This window comes from Coptis chinensis, chromosome 8 (genome assembly GCF_015680905.1).
Source record: "Coptis chinensis isolate HL-2020 chromosome 8, ASM1568090v1, whole genome shotgun sequence".
Lineage (NCBI taxonomy): Eukaryota > Viridiplantae > Streptophyta > Magnoliopsida > Ranunculales > Ranunculaceae > Coptis > Coptis chinensis.
The window spans coordinates 73251763-73270169 of record NC_141463.1 but is presented as its reverse complement, the minus strand read 5'-3'; the positions used below and the strand labels follow the sequence as shown (position 1 = coordinate 73270169).

The 18407-nt window shown below is 42.6% G+C and overlaps 2 protein-coding genes and 1 long non-coding RNA gene across 3 annotated transcripts; 1 reads left to right on the top strand and 2 right to left on the bottom strand.

The window, feature by feature from the left end:
• Positions 1–327: 327 nt before the first annotated feature.
• On the bottom strand, positions 328–1827 carry LOC147482898 (uncharacterized). The gene has a single exon (XM_086579447.1). It carries the CDS (start codon positions 1825–1827, stop codon positions 328–330), a length of 1500 nt encoding a protein of 499 aa, XP_086435573.1.
• Positions 1828–2343: 516 nt separating this feature from the next.
• On the top strand, positions 2344–4606 carry LOC147482897 (uncharacterized). Its single transcript, XR_015205420.1, has 3 exons — positions 2344–2860; positions 3649–3807; positions 4324–4606. It is a non-coding gene; the product is annotated as an uncharacterized LOC147482897 (long non-coding RNA).
• Positions 4607–14602: 9996 nt separating this feature from the next.
• LOC147482896 (uncharacterized) lies at positions 14603–15469 on the bottom strand. The gene has a single exon (XM_086579446.1). It carries the CDS (start codon positions 15467–15469, stop codon positions 14603–14605), a length of 867 nt encoding a protein of 288 aa, XP_086435572.1.
• Positions 15470–18407: the final 2938 nt, after the last annotated feature.

Sequence of the window (18407 nt, the reverse complement as noted above, 5' to 3'; positions counted from 1 at the left end):
AAGGAAACCTTACGACCTGATAATAAGTGGATGGGACGGCTTTCATCGCATGAATCCATTTGCGTCCCAGAATCATATTATACTGGGACGCGGAGTCCACTACTATGAACGTGGTCATTACTGTGACTGGGCCTGCAGATACGGGCAATTCTATTTCTCCTATGGGTTCAGTCATACTCCCATTAAAACCAAACAAATTATTTCTAGCTGGTTTCAAGGCCGATGTCTCTATATGCATTTCGTCTAGGGCAAAACGGAACAATAAATCTATTGAACTACCACAATCAATTAAAATTCTTTTAGTAAGATAGTTACCTACTACCAGAGTTACCACCAATGCATCATCATGAGGAAGGTTGACCCTCTCCCTCTATCCTCCTCCGTGAACGCTATGTTGTTGTAGCCGGTCGGACTCTGTGGTATAGCTCTTGGCATCAAGTTTACCTCGTGACATTTCGCTGAATCGAATCGTCCCGCCTTTACCTTGTCCCTTTGACCATTCCGAGTCGGTACTTCACCGCTATAAATGACGTTGATAGTTCCCATAATTCTGCAATCTTCAGGTATCCTACCCTCTTCTCTGTTGTCCGCGATAAACTCCCTCAAGTGACCTTCATCAATCATCTTCTGCACCAACCACCTCAAAGCATAACATTCGTTGGTGCCGTGGTTTCGTAACTGATGATGCTGGCAATAAGGCTTGTCCGCCCTCTCCTCTGGGTAATTCCGCGGTGGTATGTAATCCTGTCGATCTCTTATAACCCTAAAGATTTCCTCCAAAGGCTTGTTCAACCGTGTATATATCTTTTCCTGATATGGTTTTCTGACCCTTTCTTCCTTTCGTTCTCTTTCCCTAGGCTGTTCCGCCTTGTACCCCTTTCCCTTGTAGTCCATTTTGCCTCTCCTTTCATCATCTTTCTCCACTGTATTGACCCCTTTTCCCCCTTTTTTAGTAGACCGCGGTATATAATCCTCACACCTTATATACTTCTCCAATCTAGGATACAGTTCCGCCAAGTTAGATATCACCTCTTCATTTTTTACTATGGACATGTGTACTTTACTTCCTTGGCGAACTCCATTCCTAAAAGCTATCACTGCAGTTTTCTCATCTAAATTTTCCACTTTCATGGCCTCCGCGTTGAACCTGGACACAAACTTCCTTAATGATTCCCCGTCTTCTTGTTTCACATAAAACAGCGCGGACACGTCTACCGCTCTTTTCTTTTGATGAATGTAATGAGTGACGAATGCCTTTTCTAGTTCACTGAACTTCTCTATACTTCCAGCTGGCAACCGATAAAACCAATCGGAAGCTCCATCTTTCAAACTCGCCGGAAAGAGCATACACCATAAACCATTAAACTTATCCTCTTGCCATAAAGCTAACTGTTGGCGAAAATGTTGTATGTGATGCACCGGGTCTCCCTTTCCATCAAATCTATCGAATCTGGGTTGTGTGAACCGCCTTGGTACCTCCGTTGACCTCACCACCGCCACCAACGGGTTGTGACTGAGCGCCGCTATTACTTGGTTTGTCGTTCCTCTGCTCTCCTGCTGCACTGGTCGGACGGCTTCCCTTTCCCTTTCAAACATGTGTTGAACTTGCTGTAATGTGACTCCATCTGCTATTCCACCGCCTTCCATTTGTGGATCTAGCTCTACTCCCTTCTCTATTCCATCTAACGGCTGCACAGGTTCCCCATCTGAGCTTTCTTCATCAGACTCATCTTCTATGATGTTTTCCTCTCTTCTTGTTTCTTCCGCTTCCCTCTCTCTTCTAAACTTTTCATTCTCTTCCCCCAGCCTACCCATCTCTACCTCCATCTCTCTCATTCTCTCCACCGCCGTCAGATCTGTTTCTCCTCCTACCTCCTCTACTTGGTTGACCACTCATATACCATTTGCTTCCCCTACCTCCGTTTCTGTCTCCGCTCTTGCTTTTCTTTTCGATGGTGCCATCTCTTCTCCTAGAACCGTGGTTTTTAACCGGTGTGGTCGTCAGTTCAGTCCCCTCGGACGGCGCCAATTGTTGTGACCTAATTCTCTTTTCTAGATTTTTCCTCCCCTTTTCTTTAGGGTTCCCCCTTTCTTTATACTTCCTTCCACCCCTAGTCTGTGCTCTACCGTTCATCTTCTTTCCATCCCTCGGTTCTCATAAACCCACGTGTCTTCTCTGACTTCGCGCACCTGTCCTCACCTTTTGCGCTCTTCCTCAATTTCTGCCCTAGGATTGCTGCCTACCTCAGTCCGCGGTGACCCATCAGCCCATGGGCTGTTCCAAACCTTTGGGCCCAATCATCCCGATTCGGTCCGTAACATTCCCCCTTCACTTATTTATTTGTGGATCTTTAAGGGTGTTGAAAATCGATTCGTCGTGGTATTGGGAAGGGGGAACTAAGCTCTCTATCAATCTTCCTTCGTCGATTTGTTTTCCAAGCCTCAAGATTCTGCATCTTAAAGATATCATTTTATCTAGTGATCAGTCGCTTCAGAAAGTCTCTTTAAGCTGTCCTAACTTGGAAGAATTCATTATAGAGGGTTGTACTTGGTTAGAGCTCAAGACCGTCAATGTACATTTCTGCTCCCAAACTTCAGCTGTTAGAAATAGAAGACTGGGAGAATATCGGTTTAACTGATTGTGAAATAAAGATCTATGCAGAGAGTCTCGTATCATTACTCATTAGTGTTAAGAAGTTGTCTTTGTTACGAGTATTCTATATGCAACCTACCATCTCTTACTGATCCTTATATTCATCTTACTTGTTACAATGAAACGATACATGTTCACCATGTGGCCTCACTTCTTAGGGGGATCTGCAACGTAAAGAGTCTTCAGTTATCTGCTCCTAGCATTTAGGTATGTTTCCTTTAGAGCTTAATTGCTTTTGTAAAATAATAAGTGAGATGAATACAGTTCACGTGTGCTTGATTCCCATTGGAATTTCTCACAAAGTGGAAGATTTTAAGGAAACGACAGAGTTGATTATGGTTGTATTCCCCTACGAAAGAGGTTATATATAATCTTCGTTAATTTTGTCGGGCGCCCTCCCTTAAATGAAACTCTTACAAACATAGGCCTGAATGTAGTTTAGTAGTGGCAAATTTTCCCACTGTGTATCTGTCCTTCAGATTCTCAGCTAAAGTGCGGAAATGTCCCATGTGAATCAAACACACTGGAAAGTTTTTAGGTTTAGTCGTTTTGTGGTACTTAGTGTGTGTTTGTTAAATTTTAACTCATGGAAAGGAAAGGAAATAAAATGGGTGGTCCACTATGGAATGGAATGGAAAGGAAATATTTTTAAATGGTATGTGTTTGTGGGAAAGGAAAGTAAAACTAGGGGAAAGGAATAATCATGTTTGTTTGCAAAAGCTATGGAAAGGAATAATTGTATTGTTGAGTGGAGTGTATTAGTAGTAAGTTCCTATTTATCTATTTCCTTTCCTTTCCTTTCCACAAAATTTCAGGGGGTTAGCTAAAGACACAAAACCTTTTCCATTTGTTTCCATATGGAAAAGCCCATTTCTTTCCATGGGTAAACAAACGCCTTAAAAACTATGGAAAAGGTGGACCACTCTTATTTTCCTTTCCTTTCCATAGTGTTTCCTTTCCTTTCCATCATTATTGTTCTCGTCTGGTGTTTCTAGACTCTCTCCCGTCCAGATGTCTCAACATATTTGCTTTCACTTTCTGGTTTGAACCATCTGAGGGTGCTGTTCAGATTAACTTGCGGTGTTGTAAGTGGCAGGAGTTTGGTAGATTTCCTTGTTAACATGCCTAATATTGAAATCCTTTCCTTTCCTAATGTAAGGCCCTATATCTGTTCTCTGTTATTTATTGTTTTTAGATTAAGCTAATGACCTTTTAAAGTATTAAGGGTGTGTTTGTTAAATTTTAACTCATGGAAAGGAAAGGAAATAAAATGGGTGGTCCACTATGGAATGGAAAGGAAATAATTTTAAATGGTATGTGTTTGGTAAATTGGGGAAAGGAAAGTAAAAACTGGGGAAAGGAATAATCATGTTTGTTTGCAAAAACTATGGAAAGGAATAATTGTATTGTTGGGTCATAGGTGTATTAGTAGTAAGTCCCTATCTATTTATTTCTTTTCCTTTCCTTTCCACAAAAATTTCAGAGGTTAGCTAAGGACACAAAACCTTTTCCATTTCAATAATTTTGTTTCCATATGGAAAAGCCCATTTCCTTTCCATGTGTAAACAAACACCTTATAAACTATGGAAAAGGTGGACCACTCTTATTTTCCTTTCCTTTCCATAGTGTTTCCATCATAACAAACACACCCTAAACTTTTTTGTTTTCAGGGATTTGATTACTTTTCATTTCAAGGATATGGCCGGATTATCAGAACAACTCCTCAAAGTTTTCTGTCAAACCTGAAGGTAGTTGATATTCAGGATTTTGAATGGAGAAGGAATGAGCTATGACTTGGAATAACCTTGCATTGCCATGGTTCAGTTTAATTTTTGATTTCCTTGTTTCTCACCAACTCACCAACCCTGGTTTGAGCTTCTGGGCCTATATCTGGATCGGAATTCAGAATGTAATGTTGTGATTAGGTAACTACCCTACTTATTGGCGGCTGAATTAGTGAGTGCATGTCCAAATATGATTATCCTGTTTTATTCAACTGCACTGTAAATGGATAGCAAAAGCAAATGATAGGCTCACAGATTTCTTAAATGCATATGGGTTTGGTACAGTTTGATATACGTAAACTGAGTGGTCTGAAAGGCTGAATTAGCAAATCTGAACTGGGTAATAATCTGGAGCTTGTGTATGGGGACTTTGACAAATTGCTGGAGGCTGAATAAAGAATTGGTGACTTGGTTGTGATGTTGAACATCAAAGGGAGATATAGTTTCTTATTTAATTAATGAAGTCTTGATTGGTGTGGGGAGAAAAATTGTAGCTGAGTTCTGTACAAGCAGGTCCTTGGTGTCAACTCTATGACCATCAAAGATAAAACCTTGACTACCCTTACGTTTTTACTGCATCCAAGGGGGAGCAGCTGCTGGCTGGCAAGGGGTGCTATTATCACTGGGAGGACCGGAGGAGGACTCTAATCAAGACAGTGGCACAAGCTATGTGTATACTCAAAAAATTACAACCTAATGGATCTCCTCCTCTTTATTTTTCTCATCCTATTCTTTATATACTATCTTTTTTTTCCTAACTTCCCTTCTCATCAGGTTCGTTCATCTCCTCTCCATTGCGCCCTTCAGCTCTCCACCTGTCCCACTCCCTATATGGTAGTTTTCGGCAGTTAGGTTACTGCGGACCTGATCCGTTGCATCATGTCTCCTCTTTGCAACTCTGCGTACGACTCTTTTGCTACCTATGACTCCACATGTCATCAATAGGTCCTATACAGATGCCCCTCTCGGTCCCGTTGACATTCCGCGGTATCATTTATGGTCCGCGGACCGTCTACGGTTCCGAGAATCCACCCAAACCTCCCCTCCAAATATTCCATTTCACATATCTCCTTTGCATGTGCGCCATCATCCACGTGTCCAAGGCGCACGTATATGAAACCTGTCTTTTCGGCGCACGCGCATCGAACCTGCCTTTTCGATTTTCGAGGACCCTCGTGTCCTTTTTCCTCTGGTCCTTTTTTCTTTTGATATTACGTTTTTACCCCTATCGCATAGTATCCCGCTCAAACATCTCTCTTTCTTCAAAACCCCACTTTTGCATCTAAACCCTCTCACTTTTCTCACTCTGCTCCATCCTTCTCACTGTTCTTCGTTTCCGGTGGATCTTTGGCCGCTCAAGGTTCGAGTTTTCTTCACTGTTCTTCGTTTTTGTTGCTCTTTGCTGCTTATTACCTCAGGTTTGTCTTCATCCCCTTTGTTCCTATCCTTTGTACCCAATTACTCTTATTCGTGTTACTGTTCTTTCATTTTCCTTCGTGGTTTATTTTCCCCCTTGTCAGTTGGAGCTTTCCAATTTGTTTGATTCTATCATGTCGGAATCCGAATCTGTGAGTACCTCAGGTACTCGCTTTGATGGATCGGCGTCCTCCACCTCCAGATCTAGCGGTCATACCGCGGAACGATCTGAGTCAACGGCTTCTGACACTTTTAGCCCTGTCGCGGAACCTTCCACTTCAGGAAGGAAAGCCACTCTTCCCCTTCATATATTTGTAGACCCAACTTAGATGCCGTTAAAGCGCTATTTACATCCCGGCCGACGCGTGATCTTTGAGCACGTGCCTGACGTCACCCATTTCCCATATCTAGTCACACCGCGGCCCGGTTGTCTCATCGCTACCGTAGGTCAGATAGCCGCAGGCTTGCGGTTTCCCTTAACTCCTCTAGATGTCGAGGTATGTAACCACTTCAACATCCCTCCATGTCAAGGCATTGGTAACTTTTGGCGCATCTTATACGCCGCGAATCACTACAACAAAACCAATTCACCCAAAATCCAACTCTGCGACATAATAGCTCATTATTATATAAAGAAAAGCACCAAATTTGGTAGTGTAGGATACCAATCCTTTTGTACCCGTCCACAGAAGAAGTCTTTTGTCCTCCACATTACTACCTCTGACAAAGTATGACATTATTATCCGTTATATGTGTCCGGTAGTTTTCTATCCGTGGATCTTTCATCTGAAGTTTCTCTAAGGCATCTCAGTTTCCTTTCTAGTGGTACGTAACATCTTTTGGTTCGCAGTACCCTTTCCTAACTTGCTTAATTTTAACTTGTCTTTCTTCTGTGACACAAGTTGGAGCCCTGATTCGCGATCTAAAATTTACACCAGCGTCTCATCAGCAATTTTCCAAAGGCTTCGTGATTTGGGAAGTGCCCAGTGTGAAGTTCTTGGTATAGATTCAGAAAAGGGCAACCATCTTCTCCTTGATCCTTCGTTGAAAAGCATTGGTAACTATCAAGGTCCGCTCTACCGCCCAGCACCACCCAAAGAAAGACTTTCCAAATCCTCCCCTCGCCCTAAAAGAAAGGCCTTCAAGTCCTTCAAGTACACCAACAAGATATACCACTCCAAAGTCGTTGCCCAACGAGCTGCCGCTCAATCTCATACCGCTACTCCTAATACCGCCCCCTCTTCCTACTCTGCCGTGGCGGATTGGGAAGACGACTTTACTCAACCCTCATCCGCTATAACTGAAGCTGCCATGGCCACTAATAAGCTCAAACTTTGGGAAAGTGACTAAGACGGGGAGGAGGTCACCGAAGTTGCGGCCAAGAGTCCCCCAGCCAAAAAGGCTAGAACCACTGCTCCGGCATTCACTGAAACTGTATCTGTACCGTTGCGGCCTATTGCTCCTTCACGCCATCCTGGTAAAGACCCTTACCCATCTGGGCCTTTGCCATGTGGTGCCATTGACATATGGCGCCCTCAATTCAGGGCCAGGGATCGGGATATAACAACTCGTGACTCGGCCCTAGAAAACACCGCTGTTGCGGCCTCTCTTTTCTTCAGCTCGCATCTTCCCAAAGATCAAGCATATTGAGACTATGGCACGTTCGCTTCGCATAAAGCTTCCATCTACCATGGCTGGGAAAAGGTTTAAATTTTTCTCCTTGTAACCTATCTTTTCATTTGGATAGTTTGGTAACCAATCATTCTTTTCAGCTGAGTTTGGACATTGGCTATGTGGTGCGCGGCTTAACCAACACACTGGAATCGCTGGAGACCGTGAAGCAAGAGATTGAAGGCCCTGATGGCTGGAAGGCTAAATATGCCAAGTTAGAGAAGGATCGTGACGATTTTCGAATTATAGCCGTGAAGGCTCAAAAGGCGCTCCAGGTGGCTGAAGACAAGCATCGGGACTATGTGGCCGGTGTGACATCCAAACTTAAGGGCCAAAAAGCGGCGGGTAAGATAGCCACTCAAGCCGCTGTAGACAAGGCCGTGACGGAGGCTGCAGACCGTTTTCGTAGTCTAGCCGAGAAGAAGATTAGCCGTGAACTTAAACAACAGCTTGAAAATCTCACTGCGTCTGGCCGTCTTCTTCCCGTTCCCCCTCCAGTAGCGGATATTCCAACCTCTGTTCCCTTGCCCGCTCCCTCTCAGGTCACTTCCCCCACTAATGCTGCTACTCAAGTGATGCCTCTACCCACATCCAGTGTGATTGCCTCTACCCACATCCAGTATGATTGCCTCTCCCATTGACTTGGATAACGATCCTCCTTCCTCTAGTGAAGGGGATTTGGCATCCACTCCGAAGGATGCGACCGAAGGGCAGCAGTAACTCATTTGAATTTATGTCTTTATCTAAGTGAAACTTGTGTTTTTGTAATCCCTATACTTTGACTTATTGCACTTTTTGTATTATATCTTTTGCCTGGTTTTCTGGGTATGTCTAGCAGGTTTTTAATGTCAGTTGTTTTGCATTCCCGAGTTCCTTGTTAGCAAATCTAATTCTTATTGAATGTACTTTTGATCTCTTTAGCGTTGGAGTTTGTTTCTGTCTTACCTAATTTTGCTTCATAATTGATTTGGACATTCAGTCCGCGAAGGCTCATCCCCCTGCTGTCTTTGATCAGCTGTGAAGCCTAATGGGGCAGCTCATTTTGCCCTAAGTTTGATTCGGGCGTGTACTCTGCGAAGGGATCATCCCCCCCTGCTGTCTTTGAACGGCTGTGACGCCTGATGGGGGCAGCTCATTTTGCCCCAAGTTTGATTCGGACGTTGCGTCCGCGAAAGGCTCATCCCCCCCGCTGTCTTTGAACGGCTGTGAAGCCTGATGGGGGCAACTGATTTTGTCCCTAGTTTGATTCGAACATTGCGTCCGCGAAGGGCTCATCCCCCCCGCTGTCTTTGAACGGCTGTGAAGCCTAATGCGGGGCAGCTCATTTTGCCCCTTGATTGATTTGGACGTGAAGTCCGCGAAGGGCTCGTCCCCCGCTCTCTTTGAACGGCTGTGAAGCCTGATTGGGGCAGCTCATTTTGCCTCCAGTTTGATTCGGACGTTGTGTCCGCGAAGGGCTCATCCTCCCCGCTGTCTTTGAACGGCTGTGAAGCCTAATGTGTGGCAGCTCATTTTGCCCCTTGATTGATTCGGACGTGAAGTCCGCGAAGGGCTCTTCGTCCCCGCTCTCTTTGAGCGGTTGTGAGCCCTGATGGGGCAGCGACTCATTTTGCCCCGGTTTGATTTTGACGTTAGATCCGCGAAGGGCTCATTCCCCCCGCTATCTTTGATCAACCAAGATTATTCATATATGGCGTAAATGCATTCTTTATTTCATTGACTTAGAATTCCACACACAATACATTTTTAATCGCTCTATATATACAAAAAAAAAATTCTTGTCCCACCGGAAAGCTAAACACTGCTTCTTTCATGGAATTTCTTCAGCATTCTTATATTCCATCGTTTCTCAATCGTTGCCCCTGCTGGCGTCTCAATCTTGTAGGTGCCAGAAATTCCCTTCTCTGTCACGACATACGGTCTTTCCCAGTTGGGTCCTAGTTTGCCGTCATTCTCCTTCTTAATGGCCGGGGTAACCTTTCGCAGCACCAAATCCCCAATCATGAATGCACGCGGCTTTACTCGTCTATCATACTGTCTCTATAGCCTTCGATGGTACTCCTCCAATCGCATGCAAGCTATATATCTTTTTTCCTCAATTACATTCAACTCAATGGCTAATATCTTCTCATTTAGACCCATTTCCACGGCCCTGGTTCTTGTCGTTTTCTCTATCATTTCCACAGGTATGACAGCCTCTACTCCGTATGCCATTGCGAATGGTGATTCATTCGTGGAGGTTCGCGGTGTGGTACGATAAGCCCATAAAACATGATTCAATTCATCAGCCCACGCTCCCTTTCTGTCCTCCAACTTTCTCTTTAAATTGTCCATGATGATTTTGTTTGATGCCTCCGCTTGACCATTCTCCTCCGGATTGTATGGCGCCGAGAACCCTTGTTTCACTTTGTAGGCTTGAAGGAATTGACGCACCTTTCCCCCAGTAAATTGTGTTCCATTATCTGCAATGATTGTATATGGCAATCCGAATCTGCATATGATGTTCTCCCAAAGGAACTTCTTCACATTCTCTTCTTTGACTTGTTGTAGTGCCACTCCCATCACCCACTTGGTGAAATAATCAGTGGCGGCTACTAAAAGAAGGGCTTTTTGTGTCACTTTTTTTTATGTCTCGTGTCACTTACTAGAAAAAAATGACACATAGAGTTTTGATGTGTCACTTTTCTATGGAATGAGGGCTGATGTGTTGCTTCTAGGAAAAGTGACACATGTAATTTTATTTTTTGTGTCACATTATTTGAAAGTGACACTATTGGTTTGGCTTGTTGTGTCATTTCTGGGTGTAACAGAAAATGAAAACAAAATTAACATACTGTCAAAATAAATAAGCGACACAAGTAATTCTATGCTACTGAAACTCAAGTTGCCCCGATTTGAGCGTACGGCTATAATTTTAGGTTACGGAAAAGAAAAATAAATAAAAAGAGAATAAACTGAAGTCCGTTGGATTAAAAAAGAAAAAAAAAATAGAAAAGAAAAACTCTGTCTCCCAAAAACACTGAAGTCTAGCAGACCTCACCGCGTCCTCCCTCCCAACTAATTCTCACCGGCGTTCGTTAGACCTCACCGCGTGCGCTCTCCCACACCCAGCGGTCTCTCGCTCTACCCATCCCTCGTTCTCCATCTCTCTCTCTCTAGGCTTTTCCAGCCATTTCCTCATTTCTCCAAACCCAATCCTCATTAAATCTCTCACTAGGTTTTAATTGGACAAGTAATTGATTCATCAATTAGCTGTGTTGAAGGACTTCGTTTTTCGAATGTGAAGCTTCTTGAATCTAAATAAAGGACAAGCGGCAGGCACATATAGTTTCTTTCATCTTCAGAATATGCCAATAACTGCAAAAATTGTACATCCAGGTAATTCAATTCTTAGCAGCTAGCCTTTCTTAGTCTTGTTGCCGCTCAGGTTGTTTCTATAGTTGTGTACTTTGTGAAAAGTTAACTAGTTTTTCTATTTGTGCTACTGCTGGTATTATTAGACTACCTAAAATTTTGGTACTTCATCTGCCACTTCTTAGGATATAGAAGGTGGGTCATGGGGGGGTGTGTGTGTGTTAAGTTGTTGGGGGATTGGTGGTTAAGAACTTGTCATTGTTGTTTTTGTCGATCCGCCTAACCAATTACATATTGTCAAGAGCCTGAAAAAAGAAGTTTTTTTTTTTTTTTTTTTTTTTTGCTAAAGGATAGTTGTATAAATTGAAAAAGGGAAATACAAGTAAAACAAAAGTAACAGAGAAAGCAGAATAGGTACATTAAGAATGCCTACGGTCTTAATCCATGGCTCTGCCACCAAATGAACCTATAGTAGGTACAATTTGAGTCTTCTAACTTCGATAAGAAATCAGGCATGTGTGTCCACCATGCCTTGATTAAGAGATCAAGAACAGAAGACTAGATTAAGAGGAATCGATGCTCAGAAATCACACATCTCTGCTAGTAAAGCTGTTGCTAGGATTCTACATACTTCTCTTGGTCCTAAAGGCATGGATAAAATGCTTCAGAGTCCTGATAGCGACGTCACTATAACCAATGATGGTGCGACAATCTTGGAGCAGATGGATGTTGATAAATAGATAGCAAAACTGATGCTTGAGTTGTCTAGGAGTCAAGATTATGAAATTGGTGATGGGACTACTGGAGTTGTTGTCATGGCTGGTGCACTTCTAGAGCAGGCTGAGAGATTATTAGAACGTGGTGTGCATCCTATTCGGGTAGCAGAATTCTATGAAATGGCTTCTAGGATATCTGTTGAACATTTAGAGAACATTGCATAGAAGTTTGTTTTTGATGCCACCAACATTGAGCCTTTGGTTCAGACTTGCATGACGACTTTATCTTCAAAGATTGTGAATCGTTGCAAGCGCACTTTGGCCGAGATTGTTGTTAAAGCAGTTGTGGCTATTACAGACTTAGAGAGGAGGGATATGGTAGTGGTTTTGATCTCCTAGTTTTGGTCATGCACCGCTTGAGCTTTCGGTTCATACTCAATCCCCTCCCACCGAACTAATAGACTAAGTTTTGTCGCAAAGAGATCTGTTGACAGGAATTCTTGCACTGTGTTTTGATGCACGCTTTTCTTGTGTTTATGTAGCCTTCTTTAATGGAATGCTTGCTCTTTTCTTTATAATGATTGTGTGCAATAGACATCTCGGTTTATGTTGTGCAAAAAGAATTATAAATGTTACGTAAAACCTCTTACATACTCCACCATCCTAACAATTTTACAAGTGGCAACTATGATGAAGAGGATTTGTGTCCAAGCTAGGGTCAAGCCATAAGTAATCAATCACATTCCATTATGTATTTTCCACAGGACTTTCTTCACTTCACTGCTTCATCATTGTTCCATCTTTTATACTACCAAAGGAATTCTTGTTATCCATTCCAGATGAGAGAGTGGTTTGAGTATTCTTGTTAATATTGTTTTTTTTTCCTTGTTGCCTAGAATGGAGCACAAATTGTCTACTCCAAATATGCTGGTCGGGATTCCCTTTTACAAATTCCCTTTTATTTAGCGCCTTAAGGCTTAAGCCTCACATCTTTCTATTCTCTTCCCATTTTTTTTTCCAATTTTTTTATACTTATCTCCCTCTTAACTTTTCAAAAGATTAAAGACAAGAAGTTTTGTTTTTAGCATCAAAACAGCTCATTCGATTAGGAATTCCAAGCTTCCTGATTTTTCCTTGTTCTCCTTTATTATTTTTATATTTATTGAGGCTTAAGCCTCAAGAGCCTCTGAGCCTTGCCTTAAGCCTTGCAGAGGCAGTGAGCCTCGAGCATAGTTTGGGATTTCAAAATCCGCGGATTTCTGCAAAGGAAAAAAACTGGAATACTGACCACAATATCGGAATTTGCAAGGTTCCTATCAGATTCGAGCATAGTGTGTGAGAAGAGAATGTTAAATGTTAGTTGCATTATCTCCTACATGAGGTATGAATAATTTGGTGAACTTATTTGTGTTAGTTATAATTTAACTTTTTAACAAAATGTATATATATGATGTAGATATTTATATTCGACTTTTGGAATTGCTCGAGCAAAGTACGCATTTGGTAATCCAGAAAGTTTTACTATTTATACAAAGGATGATGAGAAGGCTCGATATATTCAGAAGTTGGCTGAAGAACACGGTGATCGTGTGTTTTTAATTCCTTTCAACATAAGGTAAATATAGTAGGCAATGCATTGCATGCATTATTCATTTTCATAATATTTATAATATATCTTTCGTCGAACAGGTATTGGAGTTCTCTAGCAAGAAGAGTTACACCACTAAAATAGATGAAGTTCGTCTTGAATTCATCGACCTTATCCAACAATTTATATGAGTAGTTAATTTGGGTAAGTGGGCTTCCATATTTTCCCTTTATTTATGTATATTTACTTTTCTTATCGATTTTTTTTTCTTACTTGTGTAATATACCTTTCTTGATTCATTTGCTTTTTAATTTTATATACTAGTCATAGTGGAATGACGACTTCATGATATGATGCAGGTGCATGGATCGATTAACAAATGAATAGATGACAGCTAGGTTTTTTGGTGTTGGAAGTGCGCACAACAAGCTAAGATATTACTAGGATAGCGTTGGTGTCATTTAGTTTTTTTTTGCTTTACTTTGCTTTAATTTATTGTGATTATTTTGGTATTAGAATGACTTATTTTGTTGGGAGTCAAACTAGATAATAGATACTAGGTTTGATCCATGAAATCAATAGAAGTTAATTGTTTTGAATGTTTTTTTTTTCCCCGAGTGGATGTTGTTTCCATATCACAAAGCAGGTTAAAGTGATTTTGGTTGTGATGTTTTGATAAATGTATGTGGATGTTGTTTCTATCATAAAACAGGTTAATGGGATTTTGGTTATGACGTATAGGATGCAGGTTGAGAAATGAAGACGATTGAATACAAAAATGAGAAAAAGTTTTAAAAAAAAAAATTATTTTCATTTGTCTCACTTTTGGAAAAAGTGACATAATATCTATTAAAAGTGACACAACTGCCCACTCTTATGTGTCGCTTTCATTTTCATACGAGTTACATGGAGTTGATTCCCAAAAGTGACACAAGAAGTAAGGAGCTTTTGTGTCGTTTTTGACGTACTTGTGTCTCACTTTGGTCCAAAAGTGACACAACTAGTATACTTAATGTGTCGCTTTTGACGTAATTATATCTCACTCTGGTCCAAAAGTGACACAACTAGTATACTTAATGTGTCACTTTTGACGTACTTATGTCTCACTCTAGTCCAAAAGTGACACAACTAGTATAATTAATGTGTCACTTTTGCCGAAATTATATCCCGCTCTGGTCCAAAACAAATACAACTAGTGTACTTTTTACAAGCAGGTGACACTCTTTCTTAAAAGTGACACAAGAGGCTATTCTTAAGTGTCACTTTTATTAACAAAAAGTGACACATTTAGTAAGGCTTTTGTGTCACTTTTGGTAGAACTTTATGTGTTGGGGGCTTATAGGTCACTTCAGAATTAGTTTCAAAAGTGACACAAGTGACTTCTTGTGTCACTTAAAAAGTGACACAAAAAGCCCTTCTTTTAGTAGTGCCCGCCAACCATAAATCTTCTTTTGCCGCTTGCCATGGGCAAGGGCCCCACTATATCCAGTGCCCACATGGCGAATGGCCACGGACTAAACACATTATGCAACGGCTCAGCTGGGGAATGTATGAGTTGTGCAAACCTCTGGCATTTCTCACAAGTTGTTGCATACTCTGTTACATCCCTTTTCATATGGGGCCAAAAATACCCTTGAGATATCAATCTGTGGGTTGTTGTTCGTCCAGCTGAGTGACTTCCACAATCACCTTCATGTACCTCGGCTAACACTTCTTGCACATGCTGTGGCCCTATGCATCTCAACAGTGGCCCACTAAAACTCTTCCTGTACAAATCCCCATCTAACAGAACGTATCTCTGACTTACTTGCTCCATCTTTCGTCTCTCCTTTGTATTCTTTATCTCTACTCCCATCAGAAAAGTTTTTATAGGCGTCATCCAACCTGCCTCCCTCTCAATGGTGAGACACACACCCTCCTCTTCTGATGTACTTGGCCTGCTCAAAACTCTTACTTCAATAGAATGACCCTCTGTTCCTGGAAGCACAGTAGCCACATATGCTAAAGCGTCAGCATGTCTGTTTTCACCGCGGCCCAAATGGGCAAACTGAATCTTTTTGAACTTGCTGGCTTTTCGTTGTAGAACCTCTAGATATCGCGCCATCCTTGGACAACGCGCCACAAACCCCCCATTCATCTGACAAATAACCAAGTTAGAGTCAGAGAACACCGATAACTCGCTTACTCCCAGATCTTGTGCCAAATCTAAACCCGCTATCCTTTGCTTCATATTCGGACTCATTATTAGAAAGCCACGAATCCCAGTTTCATTGACAACTCCAGCCATGTGTTCTCAGGAGTCACCAAAACCACGCCAATTCCATTCCCGGTATCTGTAGCTGATCCATCCGCGAATACTCTCCATCCATTGCGCATATCCCAAGGGTCCAAGGGATCACGTTTAGATTCTCCCTCCTAATCCATGACCATTTCCTCTCCCCAAGTGGGATCCTCGGCTGGAAATTCTGTTAGGAACTCCGCCATGGCTTGCGCCTTTTCCGCCGTTCTAATTTGATATTGGATTTTGTAACTAAGCATCACTGCCCATTTTAGCATTCTGCCTGACTTTTCTGCCTTCAACGCTTGCTTGAGGGGCAGATTTGTTATCACCACCACTGAGTGAGCCTTGAAATAGGGTTTCAACTTCAATGCAGAGAAAATCAACGCCAAGGCATACTTCTCAATTCTACTGTATCGCGTCTCTGCGTCTAGCATGGTTTTACTCTGAAAGTAAACTGGCTTCTCTACTTTTTCTACAACACGCACCAGGACTGAGCTTATCGCGTACTCTGAAACCCCCAAATAAAGATACAACCTCTCTCCTTGCTCCGGTCGCGATAGCAAAAGTGCTTGTTCTAAATAAACCTTCAACTCTTGAAAGGCTTCCTCACACTCAGTGGTCCATCGGAAATCTGGCATTTTCCTCAGCAACCGATACAACAGTCTACATTTGTCCGATGATTTAGATATAAATCTGTTCAATGCCGCGACCCTTCCTGCCAACCGTTGCACCTCCTTCACATTCTGAGGGGACAGCATCTCAACTAGTGACCTAATCTGCTCGGGATTGGCCTCTATTCCACGGTACGTGACTATGTAACCCAAGAACTTTCCCAAAGATACCCCGAATGTGCATTTCTCGGGGTTGAGTTTCAGCCTATGCCTCCGAAGTATGTGAAAAGTTTCTTGGAGACCCCTCAAATGTTCCTCTTCTGACATGCTTTTTTTCCACCATATCATCAATATATATTTCCATGCCCTTCCTAATCTTGTCTTCAAACATTTTTTCCCCCAACCGCTGAAATGTAGCCCCCGCATTCTTCAAACCAAAAGGCATTCTTGTATAACAGTAAGTACCTCCTTCCACCACGAAGGTTGTCTTCTCTTGATCTGGGCCGAACATCGCGACCTGGTTATATCCCATGGACGCATCCATGAAAGAGAACACCTTGAAACCAGCAGTTCTATCTACTAACTCATCCACTCGCGGCATAGGATAATAGTCTTTTGGGCACTCTTTATTCACGTCTATAAAGTCAACACACATTCTGACATTGTCGTTCTTTTATTGGAACAGCGACAATGTTGGACAGCCATTTCGTACATTCCACATCCCTGATTATCCCCGCGCCCTTAAGCCGTATAACCTCCTCGCGAATCCCCTCCGCGTATTTGGGTCTTACGCTTCTCATCTTTTGTCTTACAGGCTTCGCATCTTCCTTCATATGCAAGTGATGACAAGCAAACTCTGGATCTATCCCTGTGATATCTTCAATCGCCCATGCAAATATGTCAGCATTCTCTGTCAATAATTGTACCAGCTTGATTTTCCATTCCTCTGGCAAGTCCGATCCGACCGAAGTAAACTTCTCTTCCTCTCCCACCTTTGAGGTTCACGATCTCAATCTCATCGAGTTTTGGTCCCCGAGGAGACTTCGTATCCTTCGCCAGTTAAGTCCGCCTCGTAATTGCTACGCTTCTCCTTTCTCGCGTGTCGGTTTTTCCCCTCCTGTTCCGCGGACCATATTTTTTACCGTCACCTGATGTATATTCTGCGCGGCGACTTGATCCCTCCTTATTTCGTACATCCCCCCTTCGCGGGGAAGCGGATCATCTGATAATAGGTCGACGGAATGGCCTTCATTTCATGAATCCATCTTCTCCCTAGAATGACATTATATTGGGACCTAGTATCTACCACCATAAACCTGGTGAATACCATCGTCGGACCTGCTGTTACTGGTAACGTTAACTCCCCCATAGGCTCTGTCATGCTTCCATTGAAGCCATACAAATTGGTCTGAGGAACCTTTAACTGATCTCTATCTATGTTCATCTCTTCCATGGCCCCTTTAAATAACAGATCTACCGAACTTCCACAGTCTATCAGCACCCGCTTCACTAGATAATTACCCATTGCTATGGTAATCACCAAAGCATCCTCATGCGGCAAAATCACTGATTCCAAGTCTTTCGGTGTGAACATTATATTTCCTTCGCCCATCGCGGTTCCCAGCACTAACCGCGGCGTGCTTGCCACCTCATTTACCTGATGTAAGCTCGCTGTCTTTCTTATCTTGTCTCGGTGGGCATTTCTTCCGAGTGTCTCTTCATTGTAAATGACATTTATTGTTCCTAAGATCCTAGCAGGAGCCTGCCCTCTATCCGCATGACGAACCTCCAAAACATATTTTCTGAGCATCCCCTTCTCAATCATTCTTTCCACCAGCCACTTCAAAGCATAACATTCGTTAGTGGCATGGTTCCTAATCTGATGATAGGCACAAAAAGGTTTCCCCTCTATCTCTCTAAGTGTATTCCGCGGTCCTTCATAATGATGCAACCCCTTGATGAGTGGCAAGATTTCCTCTAATGGCCTATTAAGAGGTGTCTGTTCTATCTCACGGTATGACTTTCTTTTCGCGAATATCTCTCCTGTTCCGATCTCCAGTTCTTTCGGGTCCACGACTTTCCCCTCTGTAGGATCCCCCTTCTCTCTTGCCCCTATCTCTTCAATCATCTTTATCCACCGCCTGCACTGCCATCCCAGATCTCTTTTGTTCCCTCGCATTTCTCTGCATTATATCCTCATACCAAATATAGTTTTCTACCTTTGGGTACAGAGCGTGCAGAGTGGTGATTTCGATTTTGGACACCGACTCGTGGACCCTAGTCCCCTGCCTCAAGCCGTGCTGAAATGCAATGACCGATGTATGCTCATCCAT

Bases quoted from the DNA above. Each gene is read 5' to 3' on its own strand.
- LOC147482898 (XM_086579447.1), bottom strand. From the start codon at position 1,827: ATGGAGGTAGAGATGGGTAGGCTGGGGGAAGAGAATGAAAAGTTTAGA.
- LOC147482896 (XM_086579446.1), bottom strand. From the start codon at position 15,469: ATGGCTGGAGTTGTCAATGAAACTGGGATTCGTGGCTTTCTAATAATG.